The sequence below is a fragment of the Vitis riparia genome, chromosome 8 (genome assembly GCF_004353265.1).
Source record: "Vitis riparia cultivar Riparia Gloire de Montpellier isolate 1030 chromosome 8, EGFV_Vit.rip_1.0, whole genome shotgun sequence".
NCBI lineage: Eukaryota > Viridiplantae > Streptophyta > Magnoliopsida > Vitales > Vitaceae > Vitis > Vitis riparia.
Window position 1 is genome coordinate 2,426,917 of NC_048438.1, and position 19,348 is coordinate 2,446,264.

Genomic DNA, 19,348 nt, shown 5'->3' on the forward strand with positions numbered 1-19,348 from the left:
TTTTCTCTATAGGTTTTTCTATCTGTTTTATAAAAAAATGTATATAGTTGTAGGATTTAAGAGTTTGTTTCACATTATTTTTGAAATAAACTTTTAATATAAAAATATTTTTAAAGAAAAGTAAAATATTTAATAAAATTTAGAAAATATTTTTAAGAAGTGCTCGGGGATAGATATTTTTGCCAAAGAAAAAAAAAAACTTCAAAATATTACTTCAATTGAAAACACTTTCCATAAAACACTCTAATGAATGTTACTGACTTTGAAAATGGATAAATAAAACCAGTAGAAGCAAAAGGCTGGAGACGACCGCCGGAAAATTGAGAGGATAGGCGTTGCTACAACATAGTCACCGGAGGGCGCCGGAGTGCCTACTCTTCACATGGATTACACCGGGCACAATGCCTTAGGTATGTTCTCTCCTGTTTGGTTCCCGATAAAACTAAGGAAAACTAGGTTTTGGCGTTCTTCAAAATTTCTCTACAACTCAGAAGTTCTGAGTCTTGGGAAAGGAAAGGAAACATGCCTAAAAGTGATGTTTAAGTTTTTTCCTTTGGTTTCTCGTTACTTGTCATGACCGGAATAAAGGATCCCTAGGATCCCTCATCCTCAGGATTAGTTTATATTTTATTTAGTTTCTATTCCTAACTAGTTTCTATTTAGTTTAGGGAATAAAGGATCCTTAGTATTAGTTTTTATTTTATTTAGATTCAATTTTATTCGGTTCTATCTCTATTAAGTAGTCTATATAAAATAGGGAGTATGTAATGGGAAAGGGATAGAAAATTATTCTCAATAAGAAAATTGCATCTTCTCTTGGGTCTTGGTATCAAAGCACGGTCTTGGCATCAATCATGGCAGAAGGGACTAGAGGGCACAAAAAATATAGACTTGAAGGTACTGTTAAACAGTTGAAGGAATCATCAGATAAACAAGCAGCCACCTTATCAGAACTGTTGAAAATGGTTGCAGCCACAAACCTAAAATTTGAACACATGACTTCAAGAATAGAGGAATCATGTAATGGGAACAATGCTTCAATCAACAGAAGTGGGACAAACTATCACTCATACTGTACAAACTCCTTTCAAACTAAGTTTTCCAAACTCAATTTTCCAAATTTTGAAGGTGAGAATTATAGTGGGTGGATTTACAAATGTGACAGATTTTTTTAAAATTAATGGAATTGGGGACCAAGAGAAGGTAGGATTGGCTTCCTTACATTTAGAAGGAAGGGCCTTGGAATGGTTTTAAGGGTACGAGGCTAGTAACAAGGAAATCAATTGGACACAGTTTTTTATAGATGTTTTTAGGTTTGGCCTTTAGTGTCTATGATAGCCTTATTGGGCAAATAACCAAATTGAAATAGGCTTCTATGGTTAGGGCATGAGCAGTTTGAAGTGTTGATGGCCAGGAATTAGCGGGTTGTCAGAGGTAATTTATTGTTCAATGTTTCATTAGTGGCTTGAAATAGGCAATTAAAAATCAAGTCACCATATATTGACCGAACACACTAGCCCAAACCATTGGGTTAGCCTTGTTGCAAAAAGGGACAATGGAGGCAATTCTCAAGGAAGTCAAGGACTCTAACGAAAGTAAGGGAAAGTACAGTGAAATTTATGGGAATTATAATGAATTGGAATAACCAATTACCACCCATTAAGAGGATTTTAGCTAGGGAAAAAAGGCTTTGTTATTATTGTGATGAGAAGCATGAACCTGGTCATAAATGTAAAAGGAAGCAAATTTTTTTATTAGATGGTCATGAAAGTGAAGTGGACGTGACATGTGAAGTTGAAAATAATATTAGGGAGGATGAGAAAAATAAAATTGAAAAGGAACAATAGATCAGTTGTCCAACTTGTTTCCAAGAGACGCAACATGGGAAGATGCTTACAAGATTCAACAAAAGTTTCCACAATTTTAGTCTTTATGACAAGGCTTCTTTTGATGGAGGAGGGAATGTTACTACTCGAACAAAGGATCCCTAGGATCCTTCAATCTTTGGTTTCTATTCCCAATTAGTTTCTATTTAGTTTAGGAAATAAAGGATCCTCAAGATTAGTTTATATTTTATTTAGTTTCTATTCCTAATTAGTTTCTATTTAGTTTAGGGAATAAAGGATCCTTAGGATTGGTTTTTATTTTATTTAGATTCTATTTTATTAAGTTTCTATTTCTATTTAGTAGTCTATATAAAATGGGAGAGTGTAATGGGAAAGGGATTCGAATTTGCATCTTCTCCTTGGGTCATAAGATTTCTTTCATTTGCTCGGAAAATGGAAGTGGGATAAAACAGGAATCAACACTCAAAGTAAGCCTTATTTTGATATTTAGCTTGGTGGAGTTAGGTTTTTCATTTTTCTTTGGGAAAACAGAATCTACAGAAAAAAGGGTGTTTTGGCAGGTTTTAAACAATTATAACCCTTTCAAGAATGGAAAATTTAAGAACGTTGTTCAGAAATGAGAACAAATTTAAAAAAAATTAATTCTCATTTTGCTACCAATCAGCCTTTGATGTTTAACAATTTGGGTTTGTTTGGCTGCAGAAGTGAAAATAGATTTTTGAAGAATGTTCAAATTTTTGAGAATGAAAACTAAGAACATGTTCACTTTTGGATCATCCTTAGTTGTTAAAAGGGCTGGCATTTTTTAAAATAGAAGAAATAGTATCTTGACTCTTAAATGATTTATTTTCAGGAAATGTTTCTTAAACAGTTTTTTAGAAATAATTCCTGGAAACGACCTAGCAAAAATGTTTTCCGTGTCATTTTTGAAATTTCTATTTCAAAAACTGGAAGGGGATTCTGTTTTCTGCTGCTGAGCAGGCTCCCTAGCAACTCAAAATGTAATTTTTAGCTTCTTTTGTTGTAATTTACATAAGAATTTCTGAAAAGCATTAGTTTATATTGTGGTGTGTTCAGCAGGAACCTGCAAAGGTCTTCAAATGCAAGGTACTAACAGTTCCATATGCCATCGAGCTTATGGAAGTACAAAAATGGCTAGAGTAAAAGAATCACATGGAAGGGATAATATGGACGTGACTTGTGAAATTCATAGAATGGAGATGGAAGCATATAACGCTGTCTTGAGGGCTTTCATTGCTCAATCTAGTGTTCTTTCCTGGGTATGCTTCAAGCTTCTTTGATTGGCATTTTCCCAGTATTTTTAGTGATTTCAAAAGAGGGCATGGAGTTAATTCTAGCAGTTAAAACTTACTCCTTTTCAGGTATGTTTAGGTTACACGGGTAGCATTTTGGATATTACCTCACTTGTAAAAAAATCATCCTTGATTTGCAGGGTAAGGAAGGGCTTATTACGGAGCTGCGGAAGGAGCTCAATGTTACAGATATAGAACATCGAGAACTCCTTATGAAAATAGATTCAAATGAATCCATCAGAATGATAAGGTGCTCATAATTCTATTCAGAGCAGTGCTATACAATTATAAAACCATGTTCTTTCATTCCAAAGCAGAATGAATAATGTTATCCTATTAATTGGAAAAATGTTATCCACATACCATTCATTTGAACTTTTATATAAACTCATAAGAACATTGTTTTCCTTATATTTTCTTATCTTATAAATCATATGGCCTCCTTTTAATATCTTTCATTCAGGTGGTCCTAGTTATGAGGGATGATGTCTCTGTACAAGGATTTTACTTATTACCTCTTTTACTATATATGTTACAGGGAATGGCGGAAGGGTACTTCCTACGCTCAAGATCCACCCCCCTCTAAAATGAACACTGCTGGTATTGTTCCTAGTTCAGAAAGATATGCTGCACAGAAAAAACTGAAGACTTCACATACATCTGTTCCAAAGTCTCAGAAATATATATCACACGGTCAGCCTTCTTCACCAGCTGATCCTGCTTCTGTGCCGGTAAATAGAAAATCATGTGCTCTAGATGAATTTTTATGTTGCGCTATCATTTCTTCCCTTTCTGTAGAATAGCTTCAACTTATATGTATAGTTGGGAGGGTTAGCTGGATTGGAAGATGAACACGAACTAATCTATGCATGCGATATTGCTACAATCATACTAAAAACTACTTTCTTTTCTCTATGTGAAACCTAAGAATGCCTTGAATCATATTACATAGTGCTACTTAGTACTATATATATTTTTTGGGTTAAATATACTTTGCACTCTCAACCTTTGGCGGTTTTACACTTTGCTCCTTCACATTTAAAACCCAACATTTTGCCCCTCAAGTTTGCTAAAGAGCAACACTTTGCCCTCAATTACAAACTCTCCATAAAATTATAAAAGAGATTGCTCTTTTTTGCGTTCAAGTTTGAACACTGGTTCGAACTTAGATAGAATTAGTTTTGAATTAGCAACTTTGAAGTGAAATTTCTCAAATGCTTTCAAAATATGATAATCAACAGTTTTGATTTTTGTTTTTAGAGAGATGTTCACATGACTCTTCTTGATTTTCACATGTAGTTGTGAAGTGTGACAACTTCGAATTTGGACTTGTATTTTTCTTTGTATTTCAGCTTTGTTTTTTTGACTTAACAAACTGCTTATTTACTTTTAAACAAGTTTAGGGGATGAAGCGTCACTCTTTAACAAGTTTAGGGGAAAAAGTGTTGGGTTTTGAATGTAAGGGGACAAAGTGCAAGACACGCTAAAGGTTAAAGGTGTAAAGTATATTTAATTTTTTTCCCCTTTACAATTGCATTCCTCTATATATTCCTTGTCTCTATTTAGACAATGTGTTTGTCTCTTTGATCAATATTCAACATTTTGTATTAAGATTCTCAAATCCCGTGTGATGTGTTCAACATGTGTTTATACGTGTTTGATTAGAAATGGTCTTTGATAGGACACATGTCCTCTGTTGAACTGTTCTTGTAGCATAGGTTGTGATTAATGCCAGTACCCCCTAAATGGTACCAATCCATGTTCTGAGATGACTAATTGTTTTTGCTTCTTAAAGTAACCTTCATTAGTCATTGTCTAGATTTTAGCCAAACTACTTTGTTTTCTGCCTAAATAATGAGATCAATGAAATTAGTCCTAGCAAACTGGTAAAAGGATTTGGATGGGTAGGGCGGGTCTTGATTGTAGTTCTTTTATATTGACCAAGAAGAAAATTTTGGTCAAGTTTTCTAGCCACATCATAAAAATGTTTCTCAAACATATTTTGCCATTTTTATCCGTATCCTAAGGAATTTCAAGTATGGTTTGGAATTGAGTTGAGTTGGACCACTATAAAAATTAAAATCTCCTTTTTGTGTCCTAATTGGCATATCTTTTTCTAAATGCCAATTTGATAAAAAAGAGATGCTTGTTTGAAAACTTTGAAATCCTGATTGGAATTTCTAAAATCAACAGAACCCCCATACTTTGTATCAAAATCCACTAACTCTCTTAAACAAAGAGAACGAGAGCCTCCAAGGTTTAAATTTTAGTTGTTGAACTTATCTTCCTACTCTTGCCACATTATAAACTCATTTTTAGTGTGCCCTTAAAAGATGCATCACAAGTTTAGATTTTGAACTGCCATCTCTGCCAAATGCTAACAACTAGAATAGTTGTCATCTTAAGAAAACTAGACTAGGGAGGTTTTCTATTTCTGTACACTAAGGTCAAGTTTGGTTCATTGGACATGATATAGGATAGTATAACAAGTGAGATAGGGTATTCAATTTCATATTTGGTTAACAGTAAGATAGGATAAATGAAGAAATATGAGAAGGAAAAATGATTCTATTTTCCAGTTCTTGAGAAGAAAATACATTGCTATTCTATTTCATATTTGGTTTACAATGAGATAGGATAAATGAAGAAATATGAGAAACAAAAATGATTCTATTTTCCATTTTTTGAATGGAGAAGAAAATACACTGCAATGAATAATGGAGTGGCTGTAAATACCATCCCATTATTCACAGGATACAACTACTAACTTACCTAGAAAGACTCACAAATTTTAGGAAACAATCTGCCTATGAGATTAGGTAACATGCTACTAGAATCTCCTTATTATAGAAAATATTAAGCCAAATAAAGCCAACCAATTTACAACTGTTAAACTCCTAGAAATTAGAACAATAGCTGAAAGATTTCCACACTCCCCCTTAAGCTAGGTTCTAGATGTTGATCAAGCCTAGCTGGGTATTAAAATCTTCAAAGGTGATCCTCAATAGAGCTTTGGTGAGGATATTTGCTATTTGAAGGCATGTTGGTTGGTCTACCAACTGAATTATCCCTTTATTTTTTCCTTTATGAAGTGATGATTTGCCTCTACATGTTTCATCTTGTCATGATGAATTGGGTTCTTAGCAATGCTTATAGTAGACTGATTGTCACAAAACATCTTCATAGGTTTCTCAACTGAGATTCTTAATTCTCTTAGTACCCTTCTCAGCCACATTCCTTCACACATGTTGTGTGCTATGACTCTAAAGTTAAATTCTGTACTCCTCCTTGACACAACAATTTGTTTCTTTCTTCGCCATGTAACTAGATTTGCCCACACATAGGTCCAATATCTAGATGATGATCTACGGTCAGTAACTAAATCGACCCAATCAACATCAATGAAGTTTTCAATATCTTTGCTTGACGTCTTCTTGAAGTATAAAACCTTCCTTGGTGTCATCTTTGGGTATCTTAGGATTTGATGTATAACCTCCATGTGTTCTTTGGTTGGATTGTTCATGAATTGACTTACCACACTAGTAGAGAAATTGATATCGGGTTTAGTGTGAGAAAGATATGAGTTTTCCCATTAGTCTTTGTATCTGCCTTTGTCTGCCTGTGCACTGTCTTCTTTTGCTCCTAGTTTAGTTGTTCAATCCATCGGAGTATTAGCAAGCTTGCACCTGAGCATCCCTATTTCTTTTAGTAAGTCGAGGACATACTTTAGTGATTCGGCTCGAGGAATTTAAGAATAGGATTAGTGTATGGATTTGAAGGATTGTGAGACAAGTTTGGAATATTGACTTCAATATCCCAAAGCTGGTATTCCTGTGTGTAATTCTCCCCCTGATTATCAGATTTGAGATAGTAAGGTTGTTCAAAAAATGTGACATTCATAGAGTTGTAGTATTTTTTTTGTGATTGGTGAATAACACTTGTACCCTTTTCGATTTGGGGAGTACCTAATGAATATGCACTCGATTGTTTCGGTTTTGTTGATGTATGTGAACAAATGTAGAGTACTCGAACATTGTAATGGGAATGGTGGAAATAATTCGAGTTCTAGGATACAAATTGAGAAGAACTTGGCAAGGATTTTGGTAGTTTAAAACTTGAGAGAAGGCATTCTATTTATAAGATAAGCTACTGTAAGAACTACCTCACCCTATAAATGTTTTGGAACATATGTAGAAAACATTAGTGATCTAGCAACTTCTAGAAGATGTCTATTTTTTCTTTCAATGACCCCATTTTGTTGAGGAGTATCTACACAAGAACTTTGATGTACTATGCTTTAACTTAAGAGATAATCACCAATGATTGATTTTGTTTTTTTTGATAGATAAGCACAAATACATTAAGGGGCAAAAAGCCACAAAATATACAGGGAGTATACATAGCAACCTAAAACAAGAACATAAAAAAGAACAACCTCACCAACCCTTAAGTGGCCGCTAGCCACTCCAAAAAGCCTAAGAGCGAAGAGGACTCCTCTCCAATGTACACCTTAACCCAACTCCACAAATTACAAACAAAAGAATTTTTGAGTTTCTGTATAGCTAAAGAACCCCCCTTAAAAGCTAATCTATTCTTTTCCTTCCATACCATCCAAAACATACACTACGGGATGGAATTCCAGATCTTTTTCCTTTTTTTCCCCACAAAAGAGCCCCTTTAACTAAATAACACCTCTTTAATTGACTCTGGGAACACCCAGTGAACCCCAAAGAGGCCAAGGATGATCTCCCAAAGGACCCTAACCACTATACAGTGTAAAAGAATATGATTTACATTTTCCTCGTCACAACTACACAAAAAACAACGATTAGGGAGCTGCCACCCCCGTTTTTTAAGCCTATCCAAAGTGAGAATCTTCCCCCACGTGGCTTCCCAAGCAAAAAAAGCGACTTTGGTTGGAACCTTATCCACCCAAATGCAATTAATCGGGAAGGCGCAGTCATTGGGGACAACCAACAGATAATAAGCATCCTTAACCCCGAAACAGCCATGACCCCCTCCTTTCCAGGAAACCGAGTCCTCCTCTGAAGATATCCTGAAGTCCCTCAGCATATTAAGCAAGTCTCTTATCAAGTCCAGCTCCCAATCATTAAAGTCTCTTGAAAATCTGAGATTCCAACCCTTGACCAAGACTTGAATCCTGCACTTCATTGACCGTTGCATTCCTATGAACCGTCAAGGCAAATAACTGGGGAAAATTTTGGGACAGTGCCACATTACCACACCACTGATCAGTCCAGAACTCAGTGTTAGCTCCCAATCACCAATGATTGATTTGAAGTACTCTTTTGCATTGTCAGCTCTTAACACTTGTATTTTGGTTTGGAATTGAGTTTGAATCATATTGTTGAAAATTTTAAAATTCTAACCAGCTTTTGATTTTTCTTTCATGAGAAATAGCCATGTAATCCTAGTGTGATCATCAACAAAAGATATCAACCATCGAGTTCTGGTGATATTTTTGATTAGAGAAGGCCCCCACACGTCACTATGGATCATTGGGAAAGGACAAGACACTTTCTATGGTTGATTGGGGTAGGAATTATGGACATGTTTTGAAAATTGACAAATTTCACACTGAAAAATTTTGGACTTTTATTATTGAATAATGAAGGAAAAAGTTTCTCTAGGTATAAGAAATTTGGATGACCTAACCTATAGTGCCGCAACATTTCTGCACTATCATTATCAGAATTATCAACTGAAAAAGAGCTTTTATTAAACTGACCTTTTGACGCATCACCATTTGCCTTGGAAGCTTGTCTTTCAAGCAAATCATCAATTTTGAGGAGATAGAGCCCCAAACACTTCTTAGCATTGCCAATTGTCTTCCCTGAATCCAAGTCCTGAAATTCACAAGAGTTTGGGAAAAATTTAGTAACACAACTGAGTTCTCAAGTGAATTTGCTAATAGACAGTAGATTACTGTCCAAATTTGGAACATAAGGAATAGAATCCAGGGTTAGATTCTTTGAAATAATAATAAAGCCTATACCAACCACCTTTGAGAGAGATCCATTTGTTATCCTGATAGTAAAATTTTCATGTCATGGGCTATATTTGTGGAAAATATTAGCATTTCTAGTCATATGGTTTGATGCTCCTGAGTCCACAATCCATGGACTCATCTTCTCTTTATTAAACAGTTAAGGCATTTAAAAAATTACCTTTTTGTGCCAAGGACCTAGTTCCAATTTCAGAGGTGACAGGAGCTTGTTGTGATTGATCGAACGTTTTTTGCAGAGGTTTCAGTTTTTCTTTGCTGGAAAGACTAGGTTTAGATGGTGTGAAGTTCCCATCAATTGAGACCAAATTGCCATGACTTTCTTTGTCAATAGAAGGACGTGTAGGCTTCCAATCTGCTGGTTTATCATGAATCTTCCAACAGGTTTCTTTGGGGTGTCCAGGTCTGCGATAGTGATCACACCACGATTGTCCTTTTTTTTGCCAATTATCATTGCTATGGTGCTGAATCCCTCGAGCAACAAGGGCAGAATTTTCTATGGTAGGTGTGGCATTTTGTGATCCCGTCATTTTCTTTTATCGGCTCTCTTCTCTGTGGACTTTTAAGAAGGCTTCTCTGATAAGGTAGAAGCTTTGATCCCAACAACGTCCCTCGAACTTCATCAAGATTCTTAATGAGTCTCATAAAAAACTTGAATCTTTTTCTCTTTTTGATGATCTTCTTATACCTGATTCCATCTTCTGGGTAGTCCCAATCATGTTCTTTGAACATGTCCAACTGTTGCCAGTGATGTGTGAGTGTGTTGAAGTATTGAGTGATAGACATGTCTCCTTGATATAGGTCATGGAGAATACTTTCAACTTCAAACAATTTTGATGTATTTTCATTGCTGCAGTAGGTCTCCTTAGCTGCATCCCATATTTCCTTCATAGTTCCATAGAGCAAAAAGTTTTCTCCTATATCATTGATCATGGAGTTGATAAGCCAGGGCATGACTGTGTTATTTTTTGATTTCAATGATTTAAATTTTGGATTTCTTTCTTAGGAGGAACTACAACCGAGATTATCATCTTTCCCTTTTCCGCAGATGAACATCATGACAGATTGGGACCACTCGAGATAGTTGTGCATATTCAGTTTGTGTCCTGTAATGGGAAGAAGATTGCCATATGATCTTCCATTGTTGTTTGAGACAATGACTTCATTATTGGAGGTGACTTTGGAGATTGAGCCTTGCCTTTCTATGGCCATTTCGTATTTTGTCATTTGGAAAACTAAGGTTTCAGAGGAGGCTCTGATACCATGAAGAAATATGAGAAGGAAAAATAATTTTATTTTCCATTTCTTTAATAGAGAAGAAAATACACTACTATAAATAATGGAGTGGCGGAAAATACCATTCCATTATTCATAGGATATAGTTACTAACTTACCTAGAAAAACTCACTAATTTTAGGAAACAATTTGCCTATGATATCAGGTAACATGTTACAAGAATCTCCTTACTATAGAAATTACCAAACCAAATAAAGGCAACTTATTTATAGCATTAAAACTCCTAGAAATTGGAACAATAATTGAAAGATTTCCACAATAAAGAATGAGATAACTTATTCAACCTTTCTCTGATATACCTTCTACATGAGATTTAATAAGCCCATGGCTTACACACACACACACACACACACACACATATGTATATCCATTGCTTCCATCTTGAGGAAAGGGTATGAGGTGAAGCTATCAAACGTGGGTGGGAAGACTTTAAGAGTAGAATAGTTATCAGAGTGGAAAATGGGTAGAGGGTGGAGTTTTGGATGGATAAGTGGTGTAGAGATGGACCTTTAGGTGTGACTTTCCCCGTGTTATTCTTTATAGTCACCACTCAAGATGTTTGGGTAGTTATGGGAGCAGAAAAGGGAGGATGGGTGTTGGAACTCTAAATTTACAAGACAGATCTATGATTGGGAAATAAACAAGGTAGAGGTTTTTTTCAAGAGATTACAAGCATAGTCAATTTTTGAGATATGGAGGAAAAGATGGTTTGGTAGAACACAAGATGTGACGATTTCTTAGTTAAATCTCTTTATTCCTTCTTATACATTGAAAGATTAGAGGCATTCCCTATAAGTATGATTTAGAATCCTTGGGTCCTGATGAGGGCATGCTTTTTCATGTGGGAAGCTACATAAGGGAAGATATTGACGTTGTATTGGCTTAAAAGAAGGGGATGATGAATCTTAAATAGATGCTATTTGTGCAAAGGAGAAAAAGAAACCATTGATCATATCCTCCTTTGCTACTCGAAAGCAGTCATGTTGTGACAAATTGCTTTTTCTTTATTTGGGATTGAGTGGGTGATGCACTCCATAGTAAGAGAGACCCTCTTAAGATGACTTGGATCTTTTGTCAGGAAGAAAACTTGAAAAGCTACTCCTTTGTGCTTATTTTGGACCATCTGAAAAGAAAGAAATAGGAAAGTTTTTGAAAATTTTGGAAAAGAGGACCAAGTTATCAAGCAATCGTTCATGTATATTTTTTGAGGGTGGGTTCGAGTGTATGTAGGTGATAGCTCTTTGTCCATGTTGGACTTCATTGATTGGCTGAGCTCCAAGTGAGGTGGGGGAGTTGTTTTTTGTTTATCTCTCAACTTAGTTGGCCTTTTCGTGCTTTTGTACGCAAAGTGTATAATTTTGTGTGCCCTTTTGTTAGGCACTATTAATATATTTTATCTTTCCCTATCAAAAAAAAAAAAAAAAGAAAAAAGTTCATTGCTTCCATCCATTCTCTCTCACTTTAGATTTTTTTTTTCATGTTAATTACTCCTGGAAACAAAAAGTTTTTAATTAATATATATATACCACTTAAAATAGTTTTAATTCATATATCATTTAATATATAGAAAAAATGCTTTAAATATATTATTATTCAACACAATGTGATATTTTTTATTTATAAAATTTAACATAAAGTGCAGAGAGCTCTCCATATAATGCTAAATAGGAGAGGGATTTAACATTTTTTTAACACCAAAGATTAAGATGCTAGAAATAATATCATAGGATGTGTATATCCTATCCTATTAGTAAACATAACATGGTCTAAGGCTTGTTTATCAAGTTGAGCTTGTAGGATTCATTTGAAGCTTAACAGACACATTTGAAGAAGTTGAAAGCTATCAAATTTTTGTTTTTACTTTTTGAGTTATCTAGTCTGTGAATTTGTCTCATTTTTCCTCTCCCTTTTCCCTCTTCCTTTTATAGGCTTGAACCTTGATCAACTTGAATTTTGACTAATTTCCTTAATAGCATTGGAATCATGTAGTCAACAAATTACATTAGAAGTCAATAAAATTAGTTATGTTTTCTGTCTACACCCCTTCCTTCAGGAAAGGAACATTAGCCTATAGGATCTCCATCTATCACTGTGGTCTATATGTGATTTAATTTGGTTCAACTTATAATTCAACTTATGTAGTTCTAAACTGTTTTAAATTAGGTTCATGGCTTTAGTGAATGGAAATCCAATTTTCCTCTATGGAATAAGAATTTTGATCTATGAATATGTTCAGATTTAGATCCTTGTATTCCTTATTGGGTTGCAATCCACATATTAATCCCTAGATATCATGTGATCCCTTATTGTTTCAGTCAAGAAAGTCCCATGATGCAGGAGCTTGTCTATGTTAGATTTTATTGACTGGTTGAGTTCTTGTTAATAGGAGGTGCTGTTTTTATTTATTTATTTTTTCCTTTCTGGGTTTGGGCGCCCTTTATACACTTCCCATGTTCCTGGGGTTGCACCACCTCTTTTATTAGTTGTATTTTAATATATTTATCTTTGCATATTGCAACAACATTAATCTGTAGATATAATTTAATCTAAAATTTGGATTTGGGGTCTTTGTTATTAAAATCTTGTCGAACTTTAGTTCTAATAAGGTGCTTTCTTGGAGTCAATTTGAAGCAGCCCTTAGTTTATATGTTCTAATCTTGCTGCCAATCCAGGTGACCTTTTTGGTAAGGATTCTGTATTTCTGAAACAGTAAAAAGGCTGAATCTTTTTGTATCCATACACGGTTGCTTATTTATATCCTTTGTTGTATATTTGTATAATTATCAGATCTGTGCTCAGTGCCTTCATTAGTTCATTAAGATTTGGAAAAAACACATTTTGTTTTTGCTTGTAATGTCAGATGTCCCTTGATTATGTCTAGGCAAAATTGAAGAATGGTGAAAACCACAGAGAATTGGTTGTTTTCTCCACTGGGAATGCTGGGCTGCCAATGAATGCAGTTGGTCATAAAATTCAGGATCCATCTTCAATCAAAGGTAGAGCTACAGGAGCATCACAAACAAAGATGGCTTTTCATGCTCCTGATGGTGGTAATTTCAAGAAAAGATATGATCTTATTGAAATCCGAGAAACAGATAAGCTAATTCAAGAGGTGAGACTAGATTTTTCTAGTTTTATATATATTTCCATTGGATGCTGAGATATTTGAACTTCTATTGAAGTTAGATGCTGAATTGCAGATAATTAAAAGGCTAATTAAACTGGCACCACTTGGATGTAGAATTTATGTGGTTATTATTTGGGTATTGATGGACTGCATTACCTGAATCCTCGAATCCATTCTATCATAAAACTTTGTTAAGCTTATGTTGTTCATAGAAGGCATGGCTACACCAAGCTCAAATAATTTTTATTAAATACAATTGGGAATGCATAATGTTTTTAAATTGAAGTAGAACAACAAAAATATGCAAAAATTCTTGGTTTTGCTTGGGAGATGCTTCATGTATGAGGTTTGTTCCATTTTGCTTGGCTGATGCTTGATGTATGTTATACATTGGAATGGTGAATGAGAAAAAAATTCTTGTAAGTTTGATTGACAATATCAATAGACAAAAAATTCATCAAAACTTATGAAAATATAAGAAAAAACTCTTAAAAATGAAATTAAAAGTATAATAGACATTTTAAAATTATTTTGTTAAAGAAATTAATATATGTATGATATGATTTGCGATATTAAATTTAATTATTTAGTGTCGGTTGATAAGAAATGTGAATTTTGTAAATGTAAACTCATTATGAAGTTAAATTATTACAAATATACTAATTATATAATTTAAATATATTACGATGTTAAGTTAATTTACTTACCTCTATTGCAAATATATTAATTAATTGTAAAAATGTACTAATATAAATTCAATGTTATGCTAAGTTAATTTATTCTCAACATATTATCATTACACTTGAATATCAAAATAAAATAAAATTATTAATTTAAAACTAAATTATTGCAAATGTACTAATTATGTTATTTAAATATATTTATGATTTTTATTTAAAAATATTGGTACATTTTGATACAAAATATTTTTATTTAAAAATATTGATAATTTTATTTATGATTTTATATTTGTTTTATATTTAATTAATGTACAAAATAAATTATAAGATAATTAAAATTAACTTATTTATGATAATTTAATTTTTTATCGATTTTTCATCGATATATCTCCGATATATTCAATATATCTCCGAAATTTTAGCGATTTTTTTCCATTTAGGACCGATATTTTGCTTATATCATCGATATATCCATGATTACTGATATATCGCCGATATTTACTGATATTTCTGTCAGACGATATATCTTACTTATATATCGTATCCACCTTCTCTGATACACGATATATCGGCGATATATCGCTGATATGTCCTGATATTTTCATCCTTGCATGGCACTATATTCAGTGGAATTTTCATATGTTCAGGGGATCTAGTGGACAATCATGATATTTCTTATGAGTTTCTAATAGTTTTTTTAGCATAAGAAACAGCTGTTGATTCTTGCAAGAAGTTCTTTACTGTAGCTGTTTTTGAACCTGTTGTTTGGAAGGTGGAGAGGATGATCTTTGGAAGAGAGAGCCCTGATCTATATCGAGTTGAGAGTGCAAAATCAATCCTTCGAGTAAGTTTTACTTCATTCTTTGATGCGTTGCACAGATTGCTTACTGTTTGTGTCATGTTCTATCAGTATGATGTGTGGTGGAATTTGTATTTGTTAGATTCTAATTAAATATGGCCAATATCTTGCTATTTTGGAGTAGGAGCATGAAGCAGCCATCCTTGAAGCACTTGCTAAACTGGCTGAAGTGGCAGATGCTGGTGAGTATATTATCTTTGTAATCCTTATGTTTTTCTGCTTTGGCTCATTTTCCTGTGAATCTTAGGGACAGATATTTCATCTTCCAGATGATCATCCCAATCATTTGCAGCATCACTTCTCCCATGATGAGCTTCCAGGAATTGAGCAGCAAATGGTGTTACGGAACAACTTCTATGGAGGGCACATGGATCGGCTGAATGGCTATTTTGGTGAAGGTTTTGTTCAAACTCATTTTGATAGATTTGGAGGACATTGCAACAACAATTTGCAAGATGATGAAGACACTCTTTGATGGGGCCTGACTAATTTACCACATGCAAGCTGCTGTAGATATGAAGAGATGAAGAAAGAACACATCTCAGTTGTACAGGTTTCCACACAAGGGAAGGTTGGTACAGTTTTCCCCCTTGTTTTGAGTTTCTGCTTCATTTTGTAGGCGGTGGAATTTGGGTCCCTAACCTATAGCTTACTGTTACCAACTGAATATTTGATTTTGATTCTCCTTATTCTTCAGAAATTGCTTTCTGATCATTAGGGAATTAAATTACTTAGTTTTGTGTATCAAAGGCAACTGAGATGTGCTTTAGCTGACATTTGCTCTAGGTTTTTCTGTATCGAGTGTATATGCTCCACTGGTTTGTGATCTGAAACAGCATCAAAATTAAATCCAACAGTGATCCTAGAAATGGGTTTGCCTAGTTGGGATTGTTTTCAGGTTCTGATACCTAGAACACATGCTTCACAATAGCCTCTGGGTCGGTCTGTGGAGTGTTAGTGTTAATCAGTGTACTGCTTTAGCATGCCTGGAAACATGTTAGCAATCCCTGGGCATGTCCAGGATTCTGCTTAAGTAAACTTTAAACACTCTACTGCTCATATAGGTGATATGCATTAAACATGCATTGACCACGCTCTCTTTTACTATAGAAAATAGGCCAATGTGGTAGGAACATGCATGTAGGATGAAGCAGGAAACCTAAAAAGCCTTGTTAAATGTTAAAAGAGTGTAGGCACAACTATACTCTCATCACTCCCCTTTGAGTTGGTTCATGTATATCAGGAATGTTCTAACTTGCCTAATGCCTAGTAAAATGTTCAGAGACTTGAGACTTCCTTAGGCATCGTTTGGGATACATTTTTGTTTTTTGTTTTAACTATACGTTGAAACTGAAAGTCAAAGTAACAATTTTTAGGACAATACAGGCACCATAAAAGTTTTATTAAATATGAAAGAACTTTTTGTATAAACCAAAATAGGATTTCTACAAGAAGTAACATTTTCTTGGCTTTCGTATTAAATTCTTTTTTAAATCATAAGCTTTTTAAACAAAATTAGGTGAAGAGTTATAAAAGTTCTTATTAAACTGAAAAAAAAGGCTTGTGACTTATTAGAAGTGAACCAAACAGGGTTGTAATAAATGTCTAAACAAGTTGATGCCTGAATTTCACAAATTAGAGTCAAGTTGTACGTGCCTAGATCTTTCCTTATCTTTCCTTAATGATAAAGTGTTGGTCCATTTTAACATGCACAGTCCTCCCAATATTGAAGAAGAATGTTGAGCTTCATGAGAGTAATAGCTATTATAAATGTTTATAATTGGCCTATATGGTAGAATCAGTTGCCTTGTCCACGACATAGACATGCATAAAAGATTAAAGACGATTAGGCATGTAATAAAGGTATAAATACATAGCTTAGAGTCAATTGCCTACCATATACTTCATGGATATTTTTAATCTCTAATGCTATTAATAATTTTTTAAAGACTATTAAGAATGCGTTTGGGAGTGATTCTAGAAAACGTTTTTAGTATTTTTAACATTTGAATGATAAAATTTTTCAAGTATTAAAAATATTAAAAGCTTCCTAAAATCACTACCAAACATACTCTAAATAAGTTATGGTTTGAGCACCTAGCCAAGTCATAATGCATCCATCATGAAGCTCTCCATAATTTAATTTGCCAATTTTAACTTGTCATTGGCCTCCTAATACTAATCCTCCCGGTAATAATGTTGGGGCTCATTTTGGAATGATTTTAGTAAAAATACTTTTATTAGTAATATTTTTATATAAAAAAAAAGCTTTTATGAAGAATCCATTAATGTTTGTATATAAACTTAAAACAATGTTTTTATTTATTTATTTATTTATTTGATAGCTATTTTTTTAAAAATCATTATCTTTTTAATATAAGCTTTTATGAGTTCTCACCTTTTATATTAGAGCTATTATTTTCTTGTTAAAAACAGGAAATAAGAAGTGTCTGGATACATGTCCTAATTTTTATTTTTTAAAATTAGAAACTTTTATACAAAAATATTACATCTTTGTATAAAAGTGTAGATTTATCTTATGTTTTTAAGAATCACTTTAAAAAATTTTAAAATTTGAAATATTAAAAAAAATTTTATTTCAAATTTTTTTAAAAATAGTTTTTAAATAATTACTTTTTCAATAGTGTAGATATAAAAAATTAGATGGATTAAATTATCACTAAATTGATTATCAAAATTGTGGCTCCTTAGTTTAACAGGTTTGGGCTTGACAAATAATGAGTCATATACATTGAATACGTGGCCTACAATTCAAAGGTGATATGAGGCAAAATTTGGAAGATTACAAAATCAAGTCTTGCAAAATAAAATAAAATAAAATAATTAAATTCAAAAGGAAATGAGAAAGAGATGTTTTCTTATTAGAAAATTTCCTAAAAAAGGAAATAAATTTCCTAATTGAAGTTAAAAGGGAACTAGAAATAAATATTCTCTTGATGACAAATTTTCTAAATAAAGGAGACAAGTCAATAAAATCAAGGAGCCAAATTCTTTGAGTTAAGCAATTAAGTTTTGGAGATTCGAAATTTAATCCTCTAACTTCACCTACAAATAATGGTCACCTCATTCAATAGAGAGGATGGAAAAAGGGTTTCACAAGGATAATAGGGACAAGGAGAAAAAGGTTTCACAAGACATCCATACAAGTATGAGAAAGCACACAAAATACCACACATACTTTTCACCATTTTTGAAGTTTAACAAAGTAATTTGGAACAAGCCATACTAGGCCCTTGATTGAACTTTAACCAAGAAAACACTCTCATTGCCATATATAGGATTGTGATCAAAGTGATCGAATTCGAGGCAAATATTTTTTTGTAAAGAATATTATCATAAAGAATCATACCCCATAAATTTTCTAATACAAATAATATTTTGTCTGCATATTTTTCTTTTGATTTTGTTTATTTTAGCAGGATTTTCAAAATTTGTGTATACAAAATTTTGGCACGCCCAATGAGACATGTTTGTCTCTCACATTTTTTACTAAAAAAATCTACTTACCATTAAGATGATGATGTCCAAAAAGACTTAAGCTACTCATATCAACAAGGGTAATAATAAGATTATCATTGCTTAATAGATGCATAACGACTCCACCAATGGCATGATTCATAGCAAAGCAAAGACATCTATTATATCTTTTGTAAAACAAGAAAGTAGGTACACTTGCTTGTTAAAACCAGTGGAGACACATGATCACTAGCCACTCATCATCTTTGTCTCATTAGGGAAAAAGGCCAAGGTCCTCATGGTAGGAAAAAACGTCCCTTAAAACAAAAGGACTTTAGGGAAAAGTCTCTTTACTTTATTGATGATGCTAACTCTAGTATTGACTCATGTTTTGAATCACTAACTAGGATGTCAAGGGAAGATGACTTGTTAAAACATTCTAACTTCCTCACTTCTTTCTTTTTTCTTAGTAATTATGTTGGTAATGACAACAAACATTACATCCTTAGAAGAACAATTAGCTAAGATGACTTGTGCTGTCACCAAACTAACAAAGACTGTTGAGGTGAAAGATTTATAAATAGCCTCCTTCATGAAGAAGGTTAGGGCACAAAAAAATAGAGTTTAGGTTACAAATTCATCTACCCTTGAAGATTGCTTCTCAAGGGTATGCATTTAAGTTGGTTTAGGTTAGAAGGCAAATCATTGAATCTAACTCAATAGT

At 33.5% G+C, this 19,348-nt stretch overlaps 1 protein-coding gene across 6 annotated transcripts; it reads left to right on the forward strand.

Annotated features, from left to right (window-relative positions):
- Positions 1-239: 239 nt before the first annotated feature.
- Positions 240-16,044, forward strand: LOC117921313 (protein EMSY-LIKE 4-like). Of its 6 annotated transcripts, none has more exons than XM_034839176.1 (8): positions 241-410; positions 2,925-3,127; positions 3,301-3,410; positions 3,699-3,891; positions 13,363-13,593; positions 15,061-15,132; positions 15,272-15,329; positions 15,401-15,491. In XM_034839176.1, the coding sequence occupies exons 1-8, from the start codon at positions 383-385 to the stop codon at positions 15,418-15,420; spliced, it is 915 nt and encodes a 304-aa protein (XP_034695067.1). In that variant the 5' UTR covers positions 241-382; the 3' UTR covers positions 15,421-15,491. The 6 variants fall into 6 exon arrangements, with proteins under 6 accessions (XP_034695069.1, XP_034695067.1, XP_034695066.1 ...); XM_034839175.1 differs by having other exon boundaries at positions 15,395-15,483; XM_034839177.1 differs by having other exon boundaries at positions 242-410; positions 15,440-15,550.
- The last annotated feature ends 3,304 nt before the right edge of the window (positions 16,045-19,348 follow it).

What these genes read in the sequence shown, in the direction of transcription:
- LOC117921313 (XM_034839173.1), top strand. Translation starts at nt 383, where the DNA reads ATGGATTACACCGGGCACAATGCCTTAG. An exon ending in AATCTAGTGTTCTTTCCTGG is followed by an intron (nt 3,128 to 3,300) that starts GTATGCTTCAAG and finishes CTTGATTTGCAG; the next exon opens with GGTAAGGAAGGGCTTATTAC. An exon ending in GAATCCATCAGAATGATAAG is followed by an intron (nt 3,411 to 3,698) that starts GTGCTCATAATT and finishes TATATGTTACAG; the next exon opens with GGAATGGCGGAAGGGTACTT.